The sequence below is a fragment of the Zingiber officinale genome, chromosome 7B (assembly GCF_018446385.1).
Source record: "Zingiber officinale cultivar Zhangliang chromosome 7B, Zo_v1.1, whole genome shotgun sequence".
Classification (NCBI taxonomy): Eukaryota; Viridiplantae; Streptophyta; class Magnoliopsida; order Zingiberales; family Zingiberaceae; genus Zingiber; species Zingiber officinale.
This window is the reverse complement of record NC_055999.1, coordinates 99932791-99959416: the sequence shown is the minus strand read 5'-3', so window position 1 is coordinate 99959416 and position 26626 is coordinate 99932791. Positions and strand designations below refer to the sequence as shown.

Genomic DNA, 26626 nt, shown 5'->3' with positions numbered 1-26626 from the left:
ACTCTCCACTTAAATTCCCTATTTATATTAAGTGATTAATACCACCCAACTCGTCCATAAATATAATTGTTCTCCTTTTCTTTCAGCACACCCTTGTTAGTGCCCCTTGGTTACTAGAGTCATCTATAAGTTGTAGAGTCCAATAGGTCTCAGGTTCAATTCCCAAATAATAGAATATTTGTAAAATTAATTTGAGAATTTTCGAACGTTACAGGTCATGATACAGCTTAGAAAGCATGCATTCAAGCAATGGTTTGAAACTACATCATTAAACAATATTTTAAACCTTGGGTATATTAATTGGTGTAAGTAGCATATATAATAACTTAATATCATGATAATCTACTTCACTCCCAGAATTATATCATCAAGGAAAGTCAATATATTGTTTTGATTGAGCAGGATGCATGTATGCTTACCATCTCCGAAACCAAAGCATGGGATTAAGTTATCTTCGTCAAATGATGACAAGGTTCGTCCAATAATGGAAATTGCTTGTTCATAAGGATTTTTAGTAGTTCCAACGTGGTGCAAGCTGCTGCCATGGAATGAGTTCTTACCTGTCGATGGAGACAATCAATTAGATTTGTGCTTTAATGAACACAAGAATCCATCGACCTGTACCTGTCCACTCATTGCTTTTTGTGAAGTCAATTCCTACAATGAGATTTGATGATTCAAGCCCAGATTTTGTCAGCTCCTCTGTTACCTGTTGAAATTGCACGCCACAGAGCAATATAATGTGCGTTAATTATGGGCTTCTCAAACAGCTTTATTCTTAGGATATATAATCTGCACATCATGTCTTCCGTGAAATAAATAAATTACCTGCTGTAAGGAGGTAAAGCCATCGGCTATCCTCGAGAACTTACGTTCCAACTTGGGCTTCTTTACACTGGTCGGTGAAAAACTCCCCCTTCTCTGATTCGATTTCGAGGTCGTGTTAGTTGGAGACAGCGATGGGTATTTTAGAGAAAAGATAGAAAAGGTTGCGATTAAGATATATACATACAACAAGTTACCAAAAAAATTTACCAAACTTAAAAGTGGAGGCAATTACCATAAGAAGTCAAACTATGCAATTAATCTCACTTGGATATTAATCCCTAATAGAAGCAAAAAAAAAAAAAAAAATCAACTGTATTATTAGTACAAGGGAAAAGTTGTGAAACCTGACTAGTTGTTAAAAGAGGCTGTCCTTCAAGCCTCTTCAATTTATATTTGAAAACTGTAAAGCCCCATACCCTTTCTCAGCCCAATATTTCACCACCTATAAAAAATACAATCAATGGATTTTTGTTTGCAACAATTCCAATTTATAGTCCAGCACGAGCTGAAATAGGCCAGCACTAAAATTCTTTAAAAATTCAAAAAACTTTCATCGACAAGCTTCTACATCTTGATATGCAATCATTAAAAAGAGAATAAAAAATTACAACTTGAGATAAATTCACATAAAACGTTGCTTGAAGAAGAGATTGATGATTTAGGAAGATCAAAGCAGCGAAGGGTGAGATAGATGCATTGTGGGCTATACAAGAGTTGATAGTTGATATTTCAAGTAAAAAAAGATTCAACCATCTATGACCTCAATCTTATGATCAATAAAGTCGACAACCAGCTAAAAAAACTTTCATATCTTAAACCGTATCGTGTCCTTTTCCACGTCCATGAACATGTGTTTCTTAACTCGCGGGACAACCCAAGTCCATCGTGGCCCGACCCACGTGGGTCGTGGGCCTAGACAGGTCGGCCCGCGGCGGGTTTGGATTGATAAAATTCTGACCCAACCCACTTAGTTAGTTTGGCGGGGCGGGCTAATCCGACGGGCCCAACCCAAATTGACGGCTCTATGTGAGAGATTGAGGAGAGAGAAAATATGATGAAAAAAAAGAGGGAAGATAGTGTGATGGAAGATATTAAAGAGACAGAAAGTGTGATGAGAGAGAAAGTGTAATGAGAAAAAAAAAGAAAAAAATATGATGAAAGAGACTAAGGAGAGAGAAAGTGTGTGATAAAATGATGAGAGATAAAATATGATGAGAGAGAACAAGGAGAGAGAAAGTGATACGCAAGAAAATTAAATAAATATATTTTGATATTTGATATTTGATATAAGGGGAAAATTTTAGTTTTGGGTCAAAGGTATTTTTGGAATAAGTAAATATTTTGATTGTTGAAAATAGAGTAATGACTTATTGAAGGGGGAGACATGTGAACGAATCATTACTCAATTATAAGGATTCATTCCCTTATTTGTATTTCCATTCCTATAATTCAAACATCAACAATGGTAATCAATGATTGTTATTCTCATTCCCTACTCTTATTTCCCTAAACCAAACGCCTCCTTAATACATTTATCTATATATTTCATAAGTAGAATATAAATTTTTTAAACTAACATCAAAATTATTATTTTTTTATTTAAAAGTTGATTCATTAGCTTAACGAACATGTTCACGAGCTAACGAATCGAATATTACGAAGCTTGAGTTTGATTTGTTTATCTTAATGAATCTTATTAAACGAGCTCAAATAAAATTTTATCAAATCGAGTTTCGAATAATTTATGAGTAACTTGATTCTCCGTATCAAACAATTTTAAATTTTATATCAATAAGATATATGTAATAATTTTATATCCGGTATACATGATATGCCAGAGGACCATATCACAAGCACATTGTACTTCGGATCAGGCCATCATGCACGTCTCTGTCCGTATTAAAAAGAACATCTTTATAAGTTTTATATTATTTATATTATAATTTTAGTATTAAAAAAATATATACTATATATTGATACTAAATTTTATATTGTATTGAACAAATAATTTTTTAGCGAATCAGCAGATAAATTTTTAAAATATTTAAATTATATATCATAATTTTAAAATTACTAAATTATATTTCTATTTTATATTTTACTTTCGTCCTCAAATTAATTCAACTAGTAAAAAAAATCTATCGACTGTTTTTTTTCAGTCGAATCGATTTATTACTATATTTGAAAAATTCATCAATCAATTTCAACCAAAATAGATTGATAGATCTAGATATCTCAGAATAGTATGAAATTAGTTCCTATATGTTTATCCAGTTCTCCTGATTGTAAAAATACTATCAAATATCAATTTGACTTAATATATTGAGAGCGGTAATTTTTTTAACATGAATATATCAACTGATGGACCTAGAGATTTTAAAATGATATGAAATTAGTTCCTATATATGTGTGATTATAAAAATCTACCCAACATCAATTTGACTCAATATATTGAAAGTAGTGATTTTTTAATACAAATTAATTTTTTAAATATAAATTAATTTTTTGAATATATTCATGTTTAATAAATCATTGCTCTCAATATATTAAGTCAAATTTATGTTTAATAGTATTAATATAATCATAAGAACTAAAAGAACTCATAGGATCTGGTTTTACTTTATTCCGAACTGTCTGGGTCCATCAATTGATTTTGACTAAATGAACCTAAATTGATTTTTTTTAGGTTCATTCGACCATTGCTTTAAAAAAATTACTGCTCTCAATATATTACGTCAAATTGATATTTGATAATATTTTTATAAGCAAGAGAATTAGACGAATGCATAAGAATTGTTTCATGTCATTTCAAGATCTTTAGGTCTATCAAACAATTTTGGCAGAAACTGGTTGATGGACATAGAAACTTCAAAATGACATGAAACCAGTTTCTATGTGTCATCTAGTTCTTCTAATTGTAAAAATGCTATCAAATATAAATTAATCTAATATATTGTGTCATCTAGTTCTTCTAATTGTAAAAATACTATCAAATATAAATTAATCTAATATATTCATAGCAATGATTTTTTTAACACGAATATATCTGAAAAACTAATTCGTGGTAAAAAATCAATGCTCTCAATATATTTGATCAAATTGATGTTTGATAGTATTTTTGTAATTAAGAGAACTAGACACATTCCAAGGTTTTTATAATCCATCTATTTTGGTTAAAATTAGCTGATGGATTTTTCAACACACAGGAAAAAATCGGTTAGAATTGATTTGCGGACTATGATAAAATGAAAAGTGAGGTGATTTGATAATTTTAAAATTATTATAATAAACTTATCTATTACTGGTCCAGTAAAAAAATTATATATATTAAATTTTTGATTTTTTTTTCACACCTAATCTATCGTCGTGTTCTTCCGTTTTGTCCTGTTGATCATTTTGTTTACTTGAATATCTACGAGCTTGTGTGGCATTGGAGAGTCCTTTCAGATGAGTCTAATGGTTAGCGTATGAAGTATTGTCATAATGAGGTCTGGAGTTCGAGTCTCGATAAAGCGGAGGTAAATATCTCCCTTATGTGTTAGTGACTATTCTAAAGATTAATAGCCGCCCGTGATTTACCTCCTCAGTATTAACCTTGGGACGGATTGATGGGAATACTGAGGCATATTCGTCTTTTTTTTACCACAATTGTGTGGCCTTGGAGAGAAGAAGCCAAATTTGGAAGCTGATGTGGGAAGAAATATATATAGAGCTACATGGCAGGAGTCTTGATCAGCATAAACCTGGATGATGGGGAGATGAGTAGAGGTCTTATGTGGCACCTGATCCATATAGACTCCACGTCGGATACCCTTGGCTTAGTTAATATAGACTTAACTTGGCATGCTCTGGACTCGGTCAGCGCAAGTCGAGTCCTATAGAGTTCCAACTGCGTCTGGATTGAGATGGGATGACTTCGGAAGAGCTCGGCAGAACTTTTGGGGAGTTTGACAATGCAGTACAACAACACTCACAAAGAGTTTGTGGATATCATCCTGTCCATGAACGTCGACGAGTAAACCTCTGTTACCAACTTTGCCAATCACTTAATAACAATGAGGATGATGACGTTGTTAGGAGTCTGAACGAAAGTAAATAAGAAGAAGAGAGTTAGAATGATAATCAGGGATTCTCCGGCACAGTCGCTTCGATGCTCAAGTTAAAGGATGAAGAAGATAAGTATTAAGTTTTTGATATACGTAGATGTTTTTATATACCTGAATACCAAAAAGGATTATCCTTTTTCCATGTTGTCATTATTTAATTCCTTAAATAATGTGAGATTTGTTCACGTCATTATTTTTTTCTTGAAATAATTCAAGATTTGTATGATGATTATCCTTTTCATAAAATAATCTAAGATTTATGTGATGATTTATCCTTTTTCTAAAAATGGTCTTGTGCCCTGTGTCACCATGAGACTGGGAAGCCAAGGAGGTAGTGACTCGAGACTCGAGAGCTGGAAGGCCCGAGAGTCAAGAGCCAAGAGGATAAGGAGTCAGGAGACCGAGAGTCGAGAGGCCGAGGAGTTGGGAGGCCCGAGAGGCCGGGAGGCTCGAGAGGTCTAGAGGCTAAGGAGTCGGGAGGTCTGAGAGGTCGGGAGGCTAAAGAGCCGGGAGTTAGAAGGCTGAGAGCCAGGAGGCTTGAGAGGCTGAGGAGCAGGAAGGTCTGAGAGGTAGGGAGGCTGAGGAGTCGGGAGGCCCGAGACTTTCCTCTTGGAACCGCCTCAGCAGGTTTCACTAATCTTCTCTTATCCATGTGACTCCTACTGATCATTCCCTGAATCACAAGTTTCTCCTTAGTCCAGTCGAAGAAGACAAGAGTCTGACTGATTGAACTATTGTGTAATTTGAATGATCCCAGCTGCCTTGACTACTTAAGCTATGTGGTGGATTCATTACATATTTATGAAAAGATTATGCATTAAATGTCAGCATGACTGGGTTATCATATCCTTAAATGTAACCATTCTTTTTAAGCACATCGCCTGCATCATCCATCCCAATTCTTGTGCCCAAAAATGTACCAGAAAGTCTCTGAGGTTGCATCACATAAATGTGATGGGACTCACAGCAGGGAAAACTAGGAATCTTTTAACAAGTAATGATTACTCTTGAGTTTTTATTTGTCCCATGTATTTGATCCCACGGTGGAAAATCTATCCCGCCCTTATAACAGTAGAGATCCAACAATCCCTATTAAACAAGTCAGGTTACACTACAAAAAATAAGACATTTTGGGACAAAATTAGGGACGAATTTTAAAAAAAAATTCGTTGCAAAAATTTTAGGGACAAAATTTGGGACGAAAATTTTTTCGTCCCAAAATGGTTGATGCCAACTTTTGGAACGAATTAGGGATTGTTGCAAATTTGGGAACGAATTTGGGGACGAATTTGGCGACGAATAAAATTTTCGTCCCCAAATTCGTTGCAAAAAAGTATACAAATTTGCAACGAAAATTATTTTTGTTGCAAACTTAGGAACAAATTTGGGGACGAATTCACATAAATTTTCTGCCAAATTTGTCTCTATTTTTGCAACAAATTTGGGGACGAATTTGGTGACAAATTATATTTTGTTGCCAAATTTGTCCCTAATATTGCAACGAATTTGGGGACAAATTCGGTGACAAAATTTTTTTTGTTGCCATTTTTGTTCCTAAGTTTGCAACGAATAATAAATTTGTTGCAAAACTGGCAACGAATTTGGCAACAAAAACTTGCCAAATTCTTTGATAATCATAAGATCAATTTTCGTCCCAGAATTCGTCCCAGATTCTGGGACAAATTTTGGGACGAATTTTGTGGATTCGTCCCAGAATTCGTCCTAGAATCTGGGACGAATTCTGGGACGAAAATAATTTTATCCCAAATTACGATAGAATTGGGACAAATCATTTTCGTTGCCAAATTCGTCCCTATATCAAATATTTTTTCCACCTTCAATTTATTTCTGCAATACAATCCAAATACATAAAAACCAAATTCAAATAACAAATAATATGCATTCAACACATCCTAATTTAACATTCAACACATCCTAATTTAACATTCAACACATCAACTCATAATTCAAAAAATATAAAGATTTCAACAAAGTTTATAAAATCCATCTTGTTCAACAAAGTTTACAAGTTCAACAACCCAATGTTTTATAAGTCCATCATCCATCCAACAACACTAAGAATACATATAGTCATCTTCGTGTGCCACAAAATCTTTGATCCCCATCAAATCTCCTTTGCCTACATAACAACAAACAAATAAACTAGATTATGTGTAACAAGAAATATTGTAAATAGTATACGATATGGCCATGTAAAAAGAATAATTGGAAACAAAACATAAATGTGAAATTCCTTAAACATTCTAATAAAAGCCCTAATTCTAATAAAAGTCATATTTACCAACGATATGAATCATCCATGTCATAGCAACGGTAAATAAAATTATAAGCATTATTTTGAAGCTAAGTACATGTATCGTAACTATGATACAACCTAATATAATTGGCACATCATATAGAGAGAAAAAGAGAGAGATCTTGTGAAGTATGGTATTAGGGTTCAAATTTTCTCACTTAGTTAACTTTATTTTTCATTTTAATTTGCTGAATTTATAGTTTTGTCTTTGGTTGGTATTTAATGTAAACTAAAGGATGTTTAAAATAATTGTTCCTTTCATTGTGTTAACTAGTTGACAATTTCATATGAATAACTTTAGCACATTTTTAACAACTCTTTGCAAAATATTAAGGTAGGAGGATGCATCGTTATCTAGTAAAGAATTTTAGAATAGTGTGATGTAATTCTAGATGAAATATAGAACTTTTTGTTGGTGCAACCTTAGGTCAAGGCTGACCTGGTTGACCCGCTTCGAGGTGACTTGACTCGAGTTGTATTTTGATGTTTGACTTGGGAAGATTGTCGGTGCAACCTTAGGTCAAGGTTGACCTAGTTAAGTTGCATGTTGATGTTTGACACTCGTGAGAGAATTCTATTCTTGATATGGGACAAGAATAGATGTTTGGGAGATTATTGGTGCAACCGTAGGTCAGGGAGGTTGACACTAGAAAAGTCCAAGTATGGAGACTTGGCAACGGAAAAGTCCAAGCAGGGAGCTTGGCACTGGAAAAGTCCAAGTATGGAGACTTGGCACTGGAAAAGTCCAAGCAGGGAGCTTGGCACGCGAAAAGTCCAAGTATGGAGACTTGGCACGGGAAAAGTCCAAGTATGGAGACTTGGCACTGGAAAAGTCCAAGTATGGAGACTTGGCACGGAGAAGTCCAAGCAGTGAGCTTGGCACGAGGAAAAGTCCTAACTGGGATGTTAGGCAATGAGAAAGTCCTAACTGGGATGTTAGGCAGTGTGGAAAGTCCTGGTGAGTGAAGCCAGGCAGTGGGAAAGTCCTAACTGGGATGTTAGGCAGTTGGAAAGTCCTGGTGAGTGAAACCAGGCAAGGGAAAATCCAGATGGATCAGGGATGATCGGACTTCAGGTGTTGGAAAATCCAGATGGATCAGGGATGATCGGACTTCTGGTGTTGGAAAATCCAGATGGATCAGGGATGATCGGACTTCTGGTGTTGGAAAGTCCAAGTAGGTCAAAGGGATTGACCGGACACTTGGTGGGGAGTCTTAGCAGAGGGAGTGACCAGATGCTAAGCATGATGAACCAATAGGTCAAGGTTGACCGGATATTGGTTTGGACTTGGTTTGGGCAAAACCAAGCTCTGGATCGTCCTGGACCGATCCGATATCCAATGTTTCTGATCGGTCTTGTGACCGATCGATTCCACCGCGAAGCATCAGTTCTGATCGGTCCACGGACCGATCGGGCAATGATCGAGCGGAGAAAGAAGCTCCCGATCGGTCCTCTGGACCGATCGGTGTATCCGATCGGTCTCACGGTCGATCAAGAGGCGAGTGCGATTCTGCATGCGAGAGAGCTGGGAGGCTGGATCGGTCGGGGACCGATCAGATGGCCCGATCGGTCCGCACCGATCGGGATTGATCGCGACACCTGATCGATGCCGGGACCATCGGTGTCGGCAAGAAGGGTTCATACGCCTAGGCCGATCGGCCTGACCGATCGAGTTCTAGCTGCCTTGACGGCAACGGCTAGTTTCTTCACCGTTTCTTCGGCGGTATAAAAGGATCGAGGCATCTTACGTGCGACAACTCTTCTTCCTCCTTCCTGTTGCTAATTCCTGCTTGAGTTTTGTTGAGCTCGTCCAAAGCTTCGTGAGCTTCATTGAGAGCAATTCTTGTTAGAGTTTTAAGTCTTTGCTTCATCACTCGACGAGAAAGCAAGATTGGTAGAGTGCTTGTGTATTCTTATTGTATTTCTTGCTTACTCTTTGTTCTTGTACTCTTTGTTTGCTGTTGCAAATGTTTGTGGCGAGGTTTCTCCACCCACAAGGAGTATATTGTATTAGCCGGTTCTCCGGGGACTCATCCACCGACGGATTGACTGGACTCGTCCACCTTACGGACACGCCGAGGAGTAGGAGCCCTAATCTCCGAACCTCGTTACATCCTCGTGTTAAGGTTTGGTTTTCTTCTCTTTCGTTTCTTTGTATTTTCCATTGCGCTAACGAATTGTAGGAAGAAACGAGATTTGGGGTCGGCTATTCACACCCCCCTCTCTAGCCGTACGAAGGATCCCAACAAGTGGTATCAGAGCGAGGCCGCTCTTCATCGGATCAACACCCGTGGGAGCAAAGCTAGAGAATGGATCTCTATGGAGAAGATGTCACCATTCCACCCTTCTACGAATGCGGCGACTTCGCGTATTGGAAGGTAAGGATGAAGTACTTTCTTATGACTAACATAATGAATTGGTTTTGTGTACAAGAAGGTTTTACTCCTCCGGTGGATAAGGAAGGAAAACCACTTGAGAAGAAGGAGTGGACAAGAGAACAAATTCACAAATCCGAAATCAACGAAGAGGTAACGAGAATAATTGAATTTTCATTGCCTACTAACATCTTGTGTAAGATAGGTTACAACAATGCCAAGGAATTATGGGATAACTTGGCCAAGTACCATGAGGAGAGCTCCACTTCAAGCCATGAAGAGGAGCCTAGTGAGCCAAGTAGCTCACATCATGGAGGGAGCAAATTAGAAGTTGAGGGTTACTCAACATCTAAGGACGAAGAGGAGGAAAGTTCTTCTTCAAGTTCGAGCAAGAAGAAGAAGCTTCTACCTCCGAAAGGGATGAAGAAGAGAGCATCCATCCACCCTCAACCCTAGGTAACTCGAGCAATTTAAGTTCAATTAAATTACGCATTATGTGCTTTGAGTGTAGGGAACATGGACATTACAAGAGTAAGTGTCCAAAGAGGGTAAGAAAGACTCCACCGGCGCCAAAGGTCAAGGAAGCCGGAGTCCCGATACGCAAAGGCAAGGAGCACGTGGTGTGCTTCCAATGCAAGCAAAGGGGACACTATAGGAGCCAATGTCCGAGGGGGAGGCAACCTCACAAGGGCAAGAGACCGGGCACATCGATAGGGGGAGCTAAGGCAAACCCTAAGGTAACCTCTAAGGTTCATTATTGCAATTCTAATAAAACTCATGCTAGTAGTTTTGTTGCAATTGTTAATAATGATAAGCATGTTAACTTTAGGAACCAATTCATGTGCTTAGGAGCTAAACATGTTAGCCTAGGTAAGGATAACACTAGAAATACCAACCCTAGGATTAACGCTTCTAAAGTTAAGGAAAACCTAGGTAGAAATCCCAAGAAGACTAGACACATGCCTAGGAATATCTCAAGAGAAAATGACAAATTAAAACTTGAGGTATTGGAGAGGGAAAATCAAGTCTTGAGGTCAAGACTTGATAATTTAGAAAAGGCTCTTAAAAACATGGAGAAGTCATCTCTAGGGTTTAAGAGTCAAAAACCCAAGTCCAAGGACAAGAAAGGTTTGGGTCACAAACCTAAGTCTCAAATGGTCAAGCCCACTTACCACAATGTTCCATTTGATTATGGAACAAAACCTAGGGCTAGGAAGACCATTACCAAGGTTACAAGGGGAGTCACCCCTATAGTTGACCTTGATGAGACCCAAATGACCAAGGCTTCAAAGCCTAAGAGGGTCATTAGGAGGGTTGCTAGGGGAGTTATCCCTAGTGAATATTTAGTGAACCCAATGAGCTCTAATAGGTATTGGGTTCCTAGGAGCATCTTCTCTACCCCATAAATGGGTTAGAGAGTGTCAACTCCAATAAGAAGGGTAGTTAACCCAACTTTGAGGAAATTGACACTCAAGGAGCATTTTCAAGGTTTTGTGAACCTTTGAAAATGAAATGAATTATCATTTACTCCTTTGAAGAGTTAAATGTGCCTAAAGATTGGAAATCTCATTTTTAATCTCAATTGGCACAATTTGGAAAAACCTAGAAAAATATCAAATTGGGATTTTGATATTCTCTTAGGTAATCAAGGCAATCCGGGCCTTAATTTAGAAGTGCTACTCTTGTAAAATTTTAAATGGTATAAATCAAACAAGAGATCAAGAAATGCCAATTTGGGTTTTGACATTTTCTTGGAGCACTTTGGGCAATCTAGGATTAGAATTTAAGTTAGCTAAGTGATTAAGGATACTTAGATAGGGAATTTAGATATTTTATTTGTGCTAACTTGCCATGATTGGTTGCCATATGTCATGCCATGACATCATATTTAATTTAATTATCATTTGAAATGTCATGATAATGATTAGGTTATCTATATGTCATGTGTTAGTTTAGTTTCAAACTTTATGCCATGTCATCATCTCTTGCATTAATAATCAATTGAATTGATTTAAGGATGAAAAACACATTTTGATATTGAGATCAAATTTGTGTTTAGAAAATGCATGAGACCTTAGTCTAAGATACCTAAACCCATATCTCACATCAAATTGCCTTGAATATGGTTTGATACACCTTAGATGTGTGTGAGATATTAGGATCATGAGTTAGGATCAAGGTGCATAGTCCTTGTATCTAGATGAGCCTAATTCAAGAAAGGAGGATCATAGGGAAAGCTTGTGTACAAGTCATGTACATCTAGCCCTAAGATTATGGTCCTAAATTCAAATGGTTTTAAAAGCATTTTAAAATTGATTTGAAAAACCTTGATGAAGCTTTCCTAGTGATAGCATTCATCATTGAACATTGTGATACAAAGTTGAGTTAAACTTGAACTATTTCAAAGTTTTTGAACTTTGTATCAAGATTGAAAAATGGAAGTTATTTTCATAGAAAACTATTTTTCCTTGATAGTATGTGTTATGAGGAGTGTATCCTCAAAGTTTCATAATTTTTGAAATTTTCTAGAATTGTTTATGGGTTTCTGAATTTCGGGTAAAAATTCAGGAATTCTGATAAGGGATCTTGGATCGGTCACTGGACCGATCCAGAAAGGAGTGGATCGGTCACTGGACCGATCCAGAGAAGTGTGGATCGGTCCGGAGACCAATCCAGTAAGAGGCAGTCCGATCCCAGTGAATGTGGATCGGTCTGGGGACCGATCCAATGGGATCCTGATCGGTCTGGTGACCGATCAGGGCATGCCAAAAGCTGAATTTCAACTGTATATCTGAAATTCCAGCTGTGAAAGTTTGTGGTTTAGGTTTCTAAGGGTTTGAAACTCTCCAAGACATTGTTGGTGCAATGGTCAAGGGGGAGTTGACCTTTAGGGGGAGTTTTATCTAATTGTCAAGGGGGAGTTGACTTTTAGGAGGAGTTTTTACTCCTTAAGACTTTTGAGGATTAGTGATATGGGGTTATCACTAAGTTGATTGTTGAGTTTAGTATCAAGGGGGAAATTAAGAGTTTCAATGAAAGGTATGGGACTTTCATTAGGAAGAAACTCTTGACCTTGATACTCTCCTTTTCTTTTTGATGTGTGTCAAAAAGGGGAGAGTGTTCATTGGAGAATTATTGGAGAACCCAAGTTAGGTTATCGGGTTAACCTAAGCTAGGGGAAGAATGTCAAGGAATGTTCAAGGTAGAACATTGGAATTCTTTTTGATGTGTGTCAAAAAGGGGGAGAATTATTGGAGAACCCAAGTTAGGTTATCGGGTTAACCTAAGGGGAGAATGTCCAGAGAATGTTCAAGGAAAGAACATTGGACATTGGAAGATGGTTAGAAAACCTAAGTTAGGTTATCGGGTTAACCTAACTTGATTATGGGTTTTGTCAAACATCAAAAAGGGGGAGATTGTTGGTGCAACCTTAGGTCAAGGTTGACCTGGTTGACCCGACTCGAGGTGACTTGACTCGAGTTGTATTTTGATGTTTGACTTGGGAAGATTGTCGGTGCAACCTTAGGTCAAGGTTGACCTAGTTAAGTTGCATGTTGATGTTTGACACTCGTGAGAGAATTCTATTCTTGATATGGGACAAGAATAGATGTTTGGGAGATTATTGGTGCAATGTAGGTCAAGGTTGACTGGTTGACTGATTCGGAAAAAGTCCAAGTATGGAGACTTGCACGGAAAAGTCCAAGGGAGCTTGGCACTGGAAAAGTCAAGTATGGAGACTTGGCACGGAAGGTTGAGCGATTGGCGAAAAGTCCAAGTATGGAGACTTGCAGGAAAAGTCCAAGTATGGAGACTTGCTTGAAAAGTCCAAGTATGGAGACTTGGCACGGAGAAGTCCAAGCAGTGAGCTTGGCACGAGGAAAAGTCCTAAGCGGGATGTTAGGCAATGAGAAAGTCCTAAGCGGGATGTTAGGCGGTGTGAAAGTCCGGTGAGTGAAGCCGGGCAGTGAAAGTCCTAACTGGGATGTTAGGCGGTTGGAAAGTCCGGTGAGTGAAACCAGGCAGGAAAATCCAGATGGATCAGGGATGATCGGACTTCAGGTGTTGGAAAATCCAGATGGATCAGGGATGATCGGACTTCTGGTGTTGGAAAATCCAGATGGATCAGGGATGATCGGACTTCTGGTGTTGGAAAGTCCAAGTAGGTCAAAGGGATTGACCGGACACTTGGTGGGGAGTCTTAGCAGGTCAAGGGAGTGACCAGATGCTAAGCATGATGAACCAATAGGTCAAGGTTGACCGGATATTGGTTTGGACTTGGTTTGGGCAAAAACCAAGCTCTGGATCGGTCTCCAGACCGATCCAGTGATACTCAGTGTTTCCTGATCGGTCTTGTGACCGATCAGATTCCACTCAGTAGCATACTGTGGAGTTCCTGATCGGTCCACAGACCGATCAGGCAATGATCAGAAGCGGAGAAAAGAAGCTCCTGATCGGTCCCTGGACCGATCAGGTGTATGCCGATCGGTCTCCACGGTCGATCAAGAGACGAGTGCGATTCTCTGTCTGTGAGAGAGCTGGGAGAGCTGGGATCGGTCTGGGGACCGATCAGGACAGAGCCTGATCGGTCCGCAGACCGATCAGGGATTCGATCGCGACACCTGATCGGTCTGGGGACCGATCAGGTGTCGAATAGAGGGTTCATACGCCTAGGCTGATTGGTGTCGGCCTTTTTGCATGTCACAAGGCGCTCCAAATTAATAAAGATTGGAACCCATTTAAGCTAAAGAAAATGCGTGTAGTAAGGAGTCCCAAGTCGTATTTTTCCAAGGATAACTAATATGTGTGTGCATTCTAGAATTGGTTCCAATCAAAAATCTAATTTAACTTGAATACAATTAAACCCCAAAAGTATCATCCAATCCTCATTCACACTAAATTCAATCATTAAGCTCAAATTCTCAATCACAGATGCATTGAACAGATGACCACAACCAAAAATCTCGAGTTAAGCATTCACAAGTTTATCCTCATCACATCAACCATAGATTTTTTAACACAATGTTAGCTAACTAAATAACCAAAATTAAATAACTAATGTAAATCAGAACTCTAATTCGAAACCAAAACTAATTGCAAACTAATTTTGAAACTGAACATGGTTTTAAATTACAGAAATCTAACGGAATCAGATTGCAAGTAAGAAAACAGTAATTGAATTTCAATTGAGATTCAAACAAAATGAAATGGAAAGGAACAAAATCAGATCTGATGATCTGAGCAAATTCATGGACAATTCTAAGACAAAGTAAGGAAACTAAAACCCTAAACATTCCTCAACCAAATCCCGTAGCAAAGACTCCTCCAATCTGCTGTAAAACCAACAGAAATGCTCTCGGAACCCCTATAAGCATTCAACAACAATCAAACAAGCTTCCAGATATTTCCATAGGGCACTCACAGCTCACGGAAACCTCCGTTCAAGCTCCATCCATCTGGAAATCTCATCAGCCGAAGAAACAGAGCAAAGGTTCTATGATTTGCAAAGCTAAGTAAATTGATCAGATCTACTTAACCTCGCTGCGGAATGACGATCGGAAAAGGTCTAGTAGCTCTCAGGAGACCTCCCTCTAAGCTCTGGTGGATGCGAAGATCGCCGATTGGGAGACCTCCACAATCGGAATCGCGGCAGAGAGCAGAACCTGAGTCGCGTCCGAGAAACCTCTCTCAACACTCTCTGATCACTGGAAGATGAACGCCGGCAGCTGGAAGTCGTTGTCGGTGAAGAAGAAGACGAACCGGATCTGATCTGAGGAATGGGAGCATCGGCGCCGCAAGGAAGAAGAAGATGGCACTGTAGCAAAATCGCGAACACGCCGAGCCCAGCTACTGTAGCTTCTCACGCAGGTTTTTAAACCTCCTCAGTTCAGATCCAACGGCTGAGATTCATTTGGGCTAGATCAACGGTGGAAAGTCATCCAAAATCCGATCTAAATGTACTGATGTTGATCTAGGGTCTGGATCTACTCTCCTGTAGGTCGGATCGATCAGATCATCACTGGATGGTCTAGATCAGCCCAGTCTTCAATGAACGGTCCAGATTAATCCGGCTGGATCAATGGCTGGATGAACTCAGATCTGGATCAAAACTTCTGGATTTTCATAAATGGCTCAGATCTGCTCCCCTTTAAGTTGGATCGGCCAGATCTTCAACGGATGGCTCAGATCTACTCAATCTTGGATGAACGGCCTATAATGCTCCGAGGCTTGATCTTCTTGTTTAGCCCTTGATTTGAGCCCAAATGCAGCCTGATCTGATCGGGTCCATGACCCTTTTGATGCCTACAAAATAATAAGCAAATATTAGCATCAAATACCATGAAAATAGACTAATTTGTAATTAGGTCCAAAATTGATACAAAGTATAAAAATGTAGTGTAAATGTGGATTCTATATATGAAAACTACATCAAACCATGATTGTGTGAATGAGAATAGTATAGTAAAATCATGGTTATCAAATTCCCCCACACTTACTCTTGAACGTCCCGTGAAAGTAAAGAAAACTAAAAAATCATCTCCATAGAAAATTCCCTAGCAATACCTAAAAGATAGTAAAAGGTAATTAACTAAGATCATCTTAAAAATCACAAACAATCATGAATACAATCCAAACAATAATCAGTAGGTATGGTAGTTTCAATCCAATTGAAAAATTAAGCAAAATGCAATCTCACAAGGGATTTACCTATTCTAGCTCTCACACTCAAAATATGTATTAGTGGAGCTCATTCAATGCAACTCACAACATTTCACTACCATAAGCTTGCTTATTTTCTAATTCTCCACCACTATAAACATAGCATACATGAATCAAAAGGAATTTATCATCAAAAATTTAAAATGGAGCAATAAGAACAATTTAAGTGAATGAAGTGGCAAAGGAAAAGGCTTAAATGAAGAAAATGAGAGAATGAGAGTATGAGAGGAATATACTTGATGAGTTGACCATTTGATGTGAAAAGAGATTAATACCATTTTTTTTTATCAATTCAAAAGATCAAGCTAACCTCCCCTTCAATTTGATGGCAAACAAAGAATCTTGATACTCTTTTGATACATTCTTTGGATGTGCCATTTTTCTCTTCTTCACTCTTTTTGCTGGATTTTTAACTTCAATTCAGCATTTCAAAGCTAAAATCATCTCACAATAATTAATCAACAAGAATCCCCTCCCCCACACTTAAAATTTTGACCGTCTCGGGCAATAAAGAACCACATGCTTTCCAATTCTTAACACACTTCAAAAACCACTGTTTACTCTGTTACTGCTGCAGAATTCTTTACTTTCTCTGTATATCCGAATACAACATGAACAAATAACATTACAAATTGGGCATTTAACTTGGTTTAGTCACTGTCCAAGAAGTACATAAGAGAAGGTGGCACAAAATAGGATTGGTAGTGCATATTTTGAAATCTGAAATTTAAATTTGCAAACAGATTTTCCGAAATTCATTGTCATTATCACAGCTTCAAATCTGATCAGTGATTCCATTATCCAGCAGAATTCATTTTCAGAATTGGAAAGAAAGAACACCAAATGATAATAAAAGAACAAAAGCTTCACAAAATTCTATTTCAGCCAATGGCAGCATCATTTTTCTGTTCTGTTTCTCTCTAGTAATCTGTTTCCAAATTAATCCGTTGAACATGATCAACTGAATTGAGCAGAATTCACAGAACTGTAGCATAAAAATCAGATTCTGCAACTTTTTCAATCAACAACTACTTGCAGATTTTCAATCAAACAGATTTTTACAGATTCTGTTCAGTTCTGTAAAATTCTGTTCTTTAGTGTCCAGAATCCTATACAATGAAATTTAAACACCACATGAAGCTCTGAAAAATAGGCAATTGATAATGAATCGAAATGGCTTTAACATCAGTCATCTCGGATCAGTAATAGCCAGAAAACTTGGCACACGAAAATTGAATGTCCTACTTGAGTATCACCCTCTAATCTTTCCTTCCAACAGAACCGAAGATCAGCAGGAATCAGAATCATAGTTCTGTTTGCAAAAATTAGCTTCAACAACACAATTTGGCACACTAACACTTAAGTTGGTACATTCTTTCACTCCTTGTTTATCTTGTATACTTCATTTGAAGAAAAGTTCTATTATCACAAATGTCAAGGCTTCAACTTCCATTTCAAAACTTCCTCAAAAACAGCAACAATAATGTTTCAAAGACTGAGCTTTCACTTCACATAAGACATAGTTCATTAATATCCTAATGTTTATCACATAAATCCACAAGACAAGCTGAAAATTTCCGAAATCAGGTTCAATTCAAGGTCCCTTTCTGTTGTGTTCCTTCTTCCCAATGGTTTGATACCCAAATAGATTGTAGAATGTTGCAATTCATGAGGTAGCTGTTCAGATTCAAATCCATGTTTCAGAATTCAAGTTTAGAAATTAAAGTTCAGGAAAATCTTCTTTTGATCCAACTCACTACTGATAATAATTGGCACATAGATTTGTATCAAAATCCACTTCAAAACTAAAACATATTGCAATGCAATCAAACAACCCAAATCCAGAACTTATATTTCCTGGACATTCACTATGCATGCTGAATTCTGATTTTCCAGTTTTCAATTTCAGCAATTTGAATTCAATGTGATTTCAACTCAATGTGTTACAACTGAATGCATCTTCTTATTATCCCACTCTTTTCAATTTCTGCAGCTTTGTCCATCTATGAAGTCAAATTTCATAGTGCAGCCTTAAAGAACTAATTTCCAGAAATACAGATTCAAAGAATTGAGAAACAGCAACTGAAATTCGATTTCAGAAATATATTTCCAGCAGGATGTTATTTAGGTTAAGTATCAGCCCTTTGATTTCCTGCACCTCAAAATTTTGGCAAACAAGAAACGTGAAATCAAATGATAAACAAAAACTGACACTTCACAGATCAATTTCAGAACAAATTGCTGCTATTCTGAAATCTGTAGATCAGATTTAGAATGAATTGTTGAAAGGTTAGCACCATTGCATTCTTCATTTTTTTTTTTTCTGCACAGAAGCAGTCTTCATTTCTGCAGAATTCAGCACTGCAGTAAACTCCATTCTGCATTTCTTCTCTGTTTCCACATTCTCTGCACAAGCTTCTCAAATCATGGAGATTCCAATTTCACAAAGAGTTGCCTTTAGAACAGAATCCATATAAAGTTGAATTTCAATTCCTTCAAATCTGATATTGACTCTGATAATTGATTTCCTCTTCAGGGCTGCTTCTTCATCCAGCATCTTCGTTTCAGAAATCTGTATTTCTAGGAATTTCTGCTCGAATCATGAATATTTGTAGATTTCTGCAGAATTTAGCAAAGCAACTACTCTCTTGCTTCAACTCTCCTATCTCAGTTGAGGATTACTACAAAAAGCTGTAGCAATGCTCTTAATCAGCCACTCCAAATGTAAGTCAATATTTCAACATTTCCAAACCTTCTTACCACATTTCTGAATTTTATCTCTGTTTCTTCACTGTTTGTACAGAATTGGGTAGCTTTCCTTCAATTACAAGAAATAGTCTTCCTTGATATCAATTCTGAATTACTGCGACTCAGAATTTCAGAAACTTGACACTTCTAAATCCTGTCCAGCAGGTTTGTAAATACATGACAAGCAACCAAACACCATTTGCAAGAGCTTCTTTATCTCTCTTCACTCATTTGATAGTTATGATATCATCTTGAAGTGTTTCATGAGTAGAATGATACATTTGCATCCATAAAGATCATATAAGAAACTCCATCACAGAAACCTGCACAGATCATGTTTCCAGTGACTGTCTTCCATATTCTTCATCTTCACTATTTTTGTATCAAGTACTAACCCTTTCTTCCTTATTCCCAGATTAAATGATGTCATTTCCAATTGCTTTACTAGTGAAATGATACCCACCAATTGAATTCCGAATTCTAATCTTCAGTAGCTACAAATGCCCACTGTTCCGGCACCTTTGTATCTAGATAGAATTTCAGCATTCATATCACTTATCTCACTTGCGCCATGAAAGGTAGTATACCATTTGTTTCTAGCTTGTTCTTCAATTTCAATTAAGCTTTCCTCATTTAGCTATTGCATTCCAATTATTGATACAAATCTGATACAACTTGCACCTCAATTTTCAGCTTTGCACTTCAATTCTGCACATAAATCATGCATATTTCCATTCTGCCGATTTCCAGAATTCCAAGCTGTTCACAGTTCAAAATTTCACTTCCTCCTCCAAACAAAAGAATTCAATCAAAACTAACACCTCCCCCACACTTAATCTCTTGTCCATTAAATCAATCAAACTCATCAAGAATTCAAACAAAACTCCCAATGAAATAGAGCAACCAAAGGTAATAAAAGGATAAAATGCAAGAGGGAAATGTTTAAAGAAAATAATAAGGAAAGGAATTAGAAAGTATGAATGGGAACAAAATTGACTAAACCCTCAATTTCCATGCACACATATGCTATTGTGACTTTGAAAAGAAGCAAAGCAAGTTCTAGAGTTTCAATTGCTATGAGTGCATGCCACACAATATAAAATAATGTTTAGGCTTAAAGTGGTCCTCTCTAGGTATTTTTATATGCAAACAAGCTCAATTAATCAATATAGAATCCACCACCAAATTAACCAATATCATGTGAGAAAAGCATCCAATCATGTCACATGACCTAAAATTGTTGATCAAATTTAAGAGACTTTTACCATCTTAAAAGTATTACTTAGAAAATTCCCATGAAGACTTTTATTCAAATTGAAAATGCTATGTACTAACAAAATGCAAAGTATGAAAGTAAAATGCAAAGTATGGAACTAAAGAACGTATAAAGAATTTATTAGAGAAAAAACTAAACACAAAGCATGAATTTAAAAATGCAAAAGAAAGCTAAATTAGAACCAACTCCCCTTCATTCCGGTGGTCGAAGAAGATTGAGAAGAATAATCCATGCCGGTAGTGGAGTACTTTTGGTTCCACTCAAATCCTTTTTATTCTTCATTTTTCCTTTCAAAGCTTTTTCTGGAGGACGGAGGCGGTTCAGTTCAAGCATCCACTCCGGAAGCTTATGTTCTCCTACAACATCAATCAAAGAAAACGTCTCCCACACGCATGTGAGGTAAAAAGAAGATAGGAGAATATTAGTGTGGGTAAAATATGTATCAAGAAATGAATCACATCTAATAAAGTCAACAATTGGTACCTCAATGAAATTTTCTGATAAATCACAAGAAAAACTCACCTTTTCATGTTGAAAGGTACCTGGAGTGGTGATTGTTACCTCCTTTTCATCATGATATGGCTCAAGCTCTTGTTCTGGTGAATGTACATCCTCATGTAGTGATTCTTGGGTGCTTGGCTCCATAGCACAAGTCCCTACACTTACATCTTCAACTCTTGGTGATTCTTGAGGTAATGCTTCCAGTAAGCATTCCCCTACACTTAAATAATCTTCAACAACATATTCAGAACCTGAATCACTAACAACATCTTCAACAACAAAATCATTAGGAACAGAAATTTGCATAATTACATAATCATCACAAAAAATATTAGAAAATTCGTGTGAAGTAATGGGAGTAGGGTCAGGCCTGACAGAATCGCTACTTTCCATCTCTCCTCTGGAGTTTTGTGCTTGCGACTGATTAATAGATGATGTAATTTGATCTAATTGAATCTGTATGTTCTGCATCCTTGAAAATTGTTGCTCTTGATGTTCGATCATTTGTTGCATCATCTCTCTGAGTTTCCATGTTGATTCATCCATCTGAGGTTCGTTTTGTTGAAAAGGTTGTGGGATAAAATTTGTTGAAACTTCTTGAAATCCATATGAACTCTGGTAGGTAGGATATGGCTCAACAAATGGTCCTTGTGCACTTTCATACCTGAAACATAAATTATCCACCCAATTAGCATTAAAACCATTAGAAAATGATTCATACCTATTTTGTTGATCCATGTTTGGGTAAAACTGATACTCAGGTTGAAAACACTGATAATTCTCCATTCCACCTCCAAGATTCTGAAAATACGGATTCATGCTAAAGAAATCTCCTGTTCTTTCAAAACAACACTACAAATCAATGTTAGAAGATTCTAGAGCATAAAGTTTCAATCTTATAAAAACATGAACAGTAAAAGCAATTAATAATTCAAGAACAACCCAACATGAAAATATAAAAGAATAAGCAATCAAATCAATCAACATGCTAACAAAATAAAATCAATCAAATCCAAAATAAACACACATTGCTAGTTACCTCCCCGGCAACGGCGCCAAAATTTGGTGTCGGCCTTTTTGCATGTCACAAGGCGCTCCAAATTAATAAAGATTGGAACCCATTTAAGCTAAAGAAAATGCGTGTAGTAAGGAGTCCCAAGTCGTATTTTTCCAAGGATAACTAATATGTGTGTGCATTCTAGAATTGGTTCCAATCAAAAATCTAATTTAACTTGAATACAATTAAACCCCAAAAGTATCATCCAATCCTCATTCACACTAAATTCAATCATTAAGCTCAAATTCTCAATCACAGATGCATTGAACAGATGACCACAACCAAAAATCTCGAGTTAAGCATTCACAAGTTTATCCTCATCACATCAACCATAGATTTTTGAACACAATGTTAGCTAACTAAATAACCAAAATTAAATAACTAATGTAAATCAGAACTCTAATTCGAAACCAAAACTAATTGCAAACTAATTTTGAAACTGAACATGGTTTTAAATTACAGAAATCTAACGGAATCAGATTGCAAGTAAGAAAACAGTAATTGAATTTCAATTGAGATTCAAACAAAATGAAATGGAAAGGAACAAAATCAGATCTGATGATCTGAGCAAATTCATGGACAATTCTAAGACAAAGTAAGGAAACTAAAACCCTAAACATTCCTCAACCAAATCCCGTAGCAAAGACTCCTCCAATCTGCTGTAAAACCAACAGAAATGCTCTCGGAACCCCTATAAGCATTCAACAACAATCAAACAAGCTTCCAGATATTTCCATAGGGCACTCACAGCTCACGGAAACCTCCGTTCAAGCTCCATCCATCTGGAAACCTCATCAGCCGAAGAAACAGAGCAAAGGTTCTATGATTTGCAAAGCTAAGTAAATTGATCAGATCTACTTAACCTCGCTGCGGAATGACGATCGGAAAAGGTCCAGTAGCTCTCAGGAGACCTCCCTCTAAGCTCTGGTGGATGCGAAGATCGCCGATTGGGAGACCTCCACAATCGGAATCGCGGCAGTGAGCAGAACCTGAGTCGCGTCCGAGAAACCTCTCTCAACACTCTCTGATCACCGGAAGATGGAAGTCGTTGTCGGTGAAGAAGAAGACGAACCGGATCTGATCTGAGGAATGGGAGCATCGGCGCCGCAAGGAAGAAGAAGATGGCACTGTAGCAAAATCGCGAACACGCCGAGCCCAGCTACTGTAGCTTCTCACGCAGGTTTTTAAACCTCCTCAGTTCAGATCCAACGGCTGAGATTCATTTGGGCTAGATCAACGGTGGAAAGTCATCCAAAATCCGATCTAAATGTACTGATGTTGATCTAGGGTCTGGATCTACTCTCCTGTAGGTCGGATCGATCAGATCATCACTGGATGGTCTAGATCAGCCCAGTCTTCAATGAACGGTCCAGATTAATCCGGCTGGATCAATGGCTGGATGAACTCAGATCTGGATCAAAACTTCTGGATCTTCATAAATGGCTCAGATCTGCTCCCCTTTAAGTTGGATCGGCCAGATCTTCAACGGATGGCTCAGATCTACTCAATCTTGGATGAACGGCCTATAATGCTCCGAGGCTTGATCTTCTTGTTTAGCCCTTGATTTGAGCCCAAATGCAGCCTGATCTGATCGGGTCCATGACCCTTTTGATGCCTACAAAATAATAAGCAAATATTAGCATCAAATACCATGAAAATAGACTAATTTGTAATTAGGTCCAAAATTGATACAAAGTATAAAAATGTAGTGTAAATGTGGATTCTATATATGAAAACTACATCAAACCATGATTGTGTGAATGAGAATAGTATAGTAAAATCATGGTTATCACTGATCGGTCTGGTGACCGATCAGAGTTCTAGCCGTTGCGACGCAACGGCTAGTTTCTTCGCTGTTTCTTCTTCGCAGGTATAAAAGGATCGAGGGCATCTTCTGTGCGACAACTCTTCTTCCTCCTTCCTGTTGCTAAGTGCTGCTGTGCTTGAGTTTTGTTGAGCTCGTCCAAAGCTTCGCGTGAGCTTCACCGACTGGAACAGCTGCTGCTGCTTCATCCGGACTCCAGTCGACGAGAAAGCAAGATTGGTAGAGTGCTTGTGTATTCTTATTGTATTTCTTGCTTACTCTTTGTTCTTGTACTCTTTGTTTGCTGTTGCAAACGTTTGTGGCGAGGTTTCTCCACCCACAAGGAGTATATTGTATTAGCCGGTTCTCCGGGGACTCATCCACCGACGGATTGACTGGACTCGTCCACCTTACGGACACGCCGAGGAGTAGGAGCCCTAATCTCCGAACCTCGTTACATCCTCGTGTTAAGGTTTGGTTTTCTTCTCTTTCGTTTCTTTGTATTTTCCGCTGCGCTAACGAATTGTAGGAAGAAACGCGAGAGATTTGGGGTCGGCTATTCACACCCCCCTCTCTAGCCGTACGAAGGATCCCAACACTTTTATGTATCTATATAGTTTTGAGACTGTACATAGATCAAATTCAGAACTTTTATGCATCATTATCATTGAAGACAAAACAAGAAAGAGCAGCTTATCAAAAGAAGGAACACAATTAAACAACTATTTAAAGCTAACTTTAACATAATTATTTAAAGTTAACTTTATATAATTAAACAACTATAACATAATTATTTAAAGCTAACTGTATATATAGATCAGTAAATGCATATTAATGAACTTAGGAATACCGAAAAGAGGTGAACAAATACAGCTGTCTTCAACTACAGTGAGATCACACCAAATTGAGACCTGCACAAACAACATTATCAAATCAGGACAAAAATAAAGTTAGAGTATTAGAGACTTCATTCATATTGCCTAGTTAGAGACTCCAAACGAACCTCTGGATTAGTAGCTCGAGAATCTCTATCAAAGTGCCTTCCTCTTTTTGTTCCTTTCTTCTTTTTATCTTTTTTACCCAAATCATTGGATTCATGTGCCAAAGTATGAGGACCATTTGATATTATAGATTGCTCCAAATTTATGCATTTCAGATATAGAGTTTGCCAGACAAACATTTTCCTTCTTTGAATTACAATACAAGCATAACTCAAGTAAATAACAGAATATGAAACATAATTGAAACAGAGTAAAATTGAGTTCACATTTTCAAAGAATCAACAAAGCTCCTACAACAATATGTTATTTATTGCTTCCATGTACCACATGAACCCAGCCAAACAATAAACCAATTAAACAACGAATAAAATACAACTGAACCCCACAACTTACCTTGAACCTTCTGCACCTTCTTCCTGACCTATCCTTACAACCTTCACAATGTATACGGACTATAAGAACACATGTCTGCAATTGAAAACATGTACTGATTAATACGCATGAAAGTCAATATTTTCTACAAATAATTCAATTCTCATTTCATTAAAAAAAATAGAAACTAAAAATTAAAAACATATTATTGAAGAAATCACAATGAAATCCTGAACAATGTACTTGGTGTTGATTTCTTAGCAAAGATTTGGATATACCATTTTGATTAGTCATCTCGTCAAAGAGTCTCTGAGTTATCTGAAACGATTCTTAATAAATAAATGGCAAATCTAAAATCATTTAACTGAGCTCTTACTAGTTTCTAGAACTAAAACCCTCATCAACGATCTCTAACCCTTGCAGAATCGAGGACAAATAAAACTAACCTTATTCATTGGCTTTGTAGGATCGAGGAGTTATCTTGGATAGCCATAAACCAGGGAAACAATACTGCAGAGGCAAATCAAGCATAAGAGAAGGCGCATATCAATGGTAAAGAGCAGAAAAGAGATCAATCCTAAGTCAAGTGCGAGAAATCAAACCAAATTTAGGAAAACAAGCATGTTTTTATAGGAAACTTACATCAAGATGCTGCTGCATGATCTTGGGCTTCTTCTTCAACTGCAGAGGGAGACGGCGGTTAGCCACGGCAAGGCCCACGCCGGCGGCCAGACGCCGGCCAGCCAGCGCCTGGCAGTGTCCAGCCACACGCCTGGCAGTGGCCAGCCACACGCCGGCCAAGCAGCGGCCTGGCGGCGGCCAGGTAGGGCCTGGCGCCGTCCAGGCAGCGCCGCCGGGCAGGCAGCGCCTAGCGGCGGCCAGCACGCGCCGGAGAGAGGGAGATCCGAGAGAGGGAGATTCGAGAGCAGTGGGCTTACCAATCGAAAACCTTCCACGGCCGGAGATCAAGCGGTCGTCGCATATCACGCCGCCATCGTCGGTTGGAGATGTGGCCGAAACCCTGGAAATCGCAGGTTGGAAGGGGAACGGGGGAGAAAGAAATGGGGAAGAAAACAAGAATCGGAATGGGATGTAGACATAGGGTTATTAGTATCAAAATTTTTTTGTTCCCAATTTCGACCCTAATCTGGGACGAATCTTGGATTCGTCCCAAAATCTGGGACGAATCTTGGATTCGTCCCAAAATCTGGGACGAATCCAGGATTCATCCCAGAATTTATTTTTTTTTTTAATAAGAAAGGGAAAAAATCAAAAGGAATAAATACAGACCTAGAGACATCGGAATTTAATGAAACAAGTTTCTATGCGTTCGTATCATTGTCCTGATCGTAAATCTATCAATAAAAATATTTTTTACCAAATATATATATATTTGGAATTTTTTAATCCCAATTTGACCTTATTTGGTGTTAAAAATTCAAATTACTGAAAATAATAATAAAAAATTATGGATGATGACGTATTTACTGTAACGACCCAATTTTCCCTATTTTGAGTTCTGAA

At 37.8% G+C, this 26626-nt stretch overlaps 1 protein-coding gene and 1 long non-coding RNA gene across 2 annotated transcripts; both read right to left on the bottom strand.

Moving 5' to 3' along the window:
• Nucleotides 1-342: 342 nt before the first annotated feature.
• Nucleotides 343-18900, bottom strand: LOC122004615 (E3 ubiquitin-protein ligase RGLG2-like). Its single transcript, XM_042559473.1, has 4 exons — nucleotides 18799-18900; nucleotides 829-921; nucleotides 625-709; nucleotides 343-560 (listed from the first exon to the last, which is right to left on the bottom strand). Exons 1-4 carry the CDS (start codon nucleotides 18898-18900, stop codon nucleotides 343-345), a joined length of 498 nt encoding a protein of 165 aa, XP_042415407.1.
• A 5678-nt stretch (nucleotides 18901-24578) lies between these two features.
• On the bottom strand, nucleotides 24579-26186 carry LOC122003980. The gene is made up of 5 exons (XR_006118180.1): nucleotides 26041-26186; nucleotides 25745-25783; nucleotides 25549-25612; nucleotides 24733-25198; nucleotides 24579-24640 (listed from the first exon to the last, which is right to left on the bottom strand). It is a non-coding gene; the product is annotated as an uncharacterized LOC122003980 (long non-coding RNA).
• Between the last annotated feature and the right edge of the window lie 440 nt (nucleotides 26187-26626).

Bases quoted from the DNA above. Each gene is read 5' to 3' on its own strand.
- LOC122004615 (XM_042559473.1), bottom strand. From the start codon at position 18,900: ATGCTGGATGAAGAAGCAGCCCTGAAGAGGAAATCAATTATCAGAGTC. The intron at 922-18,798 runs GCAACTCTTTGT...AAATCGAATCAG, and splicing joins ATATGGATTCTGTTCTAAAG to AGAAGGGGGAGTTTTTCACC. The intron at 710-828 runs GTAATTTATTTA...CAATTTCAACAG, and splicing joins GCTTTACCTCCTTACAGCAG to GTAACAGAGGAGCTGACAAA.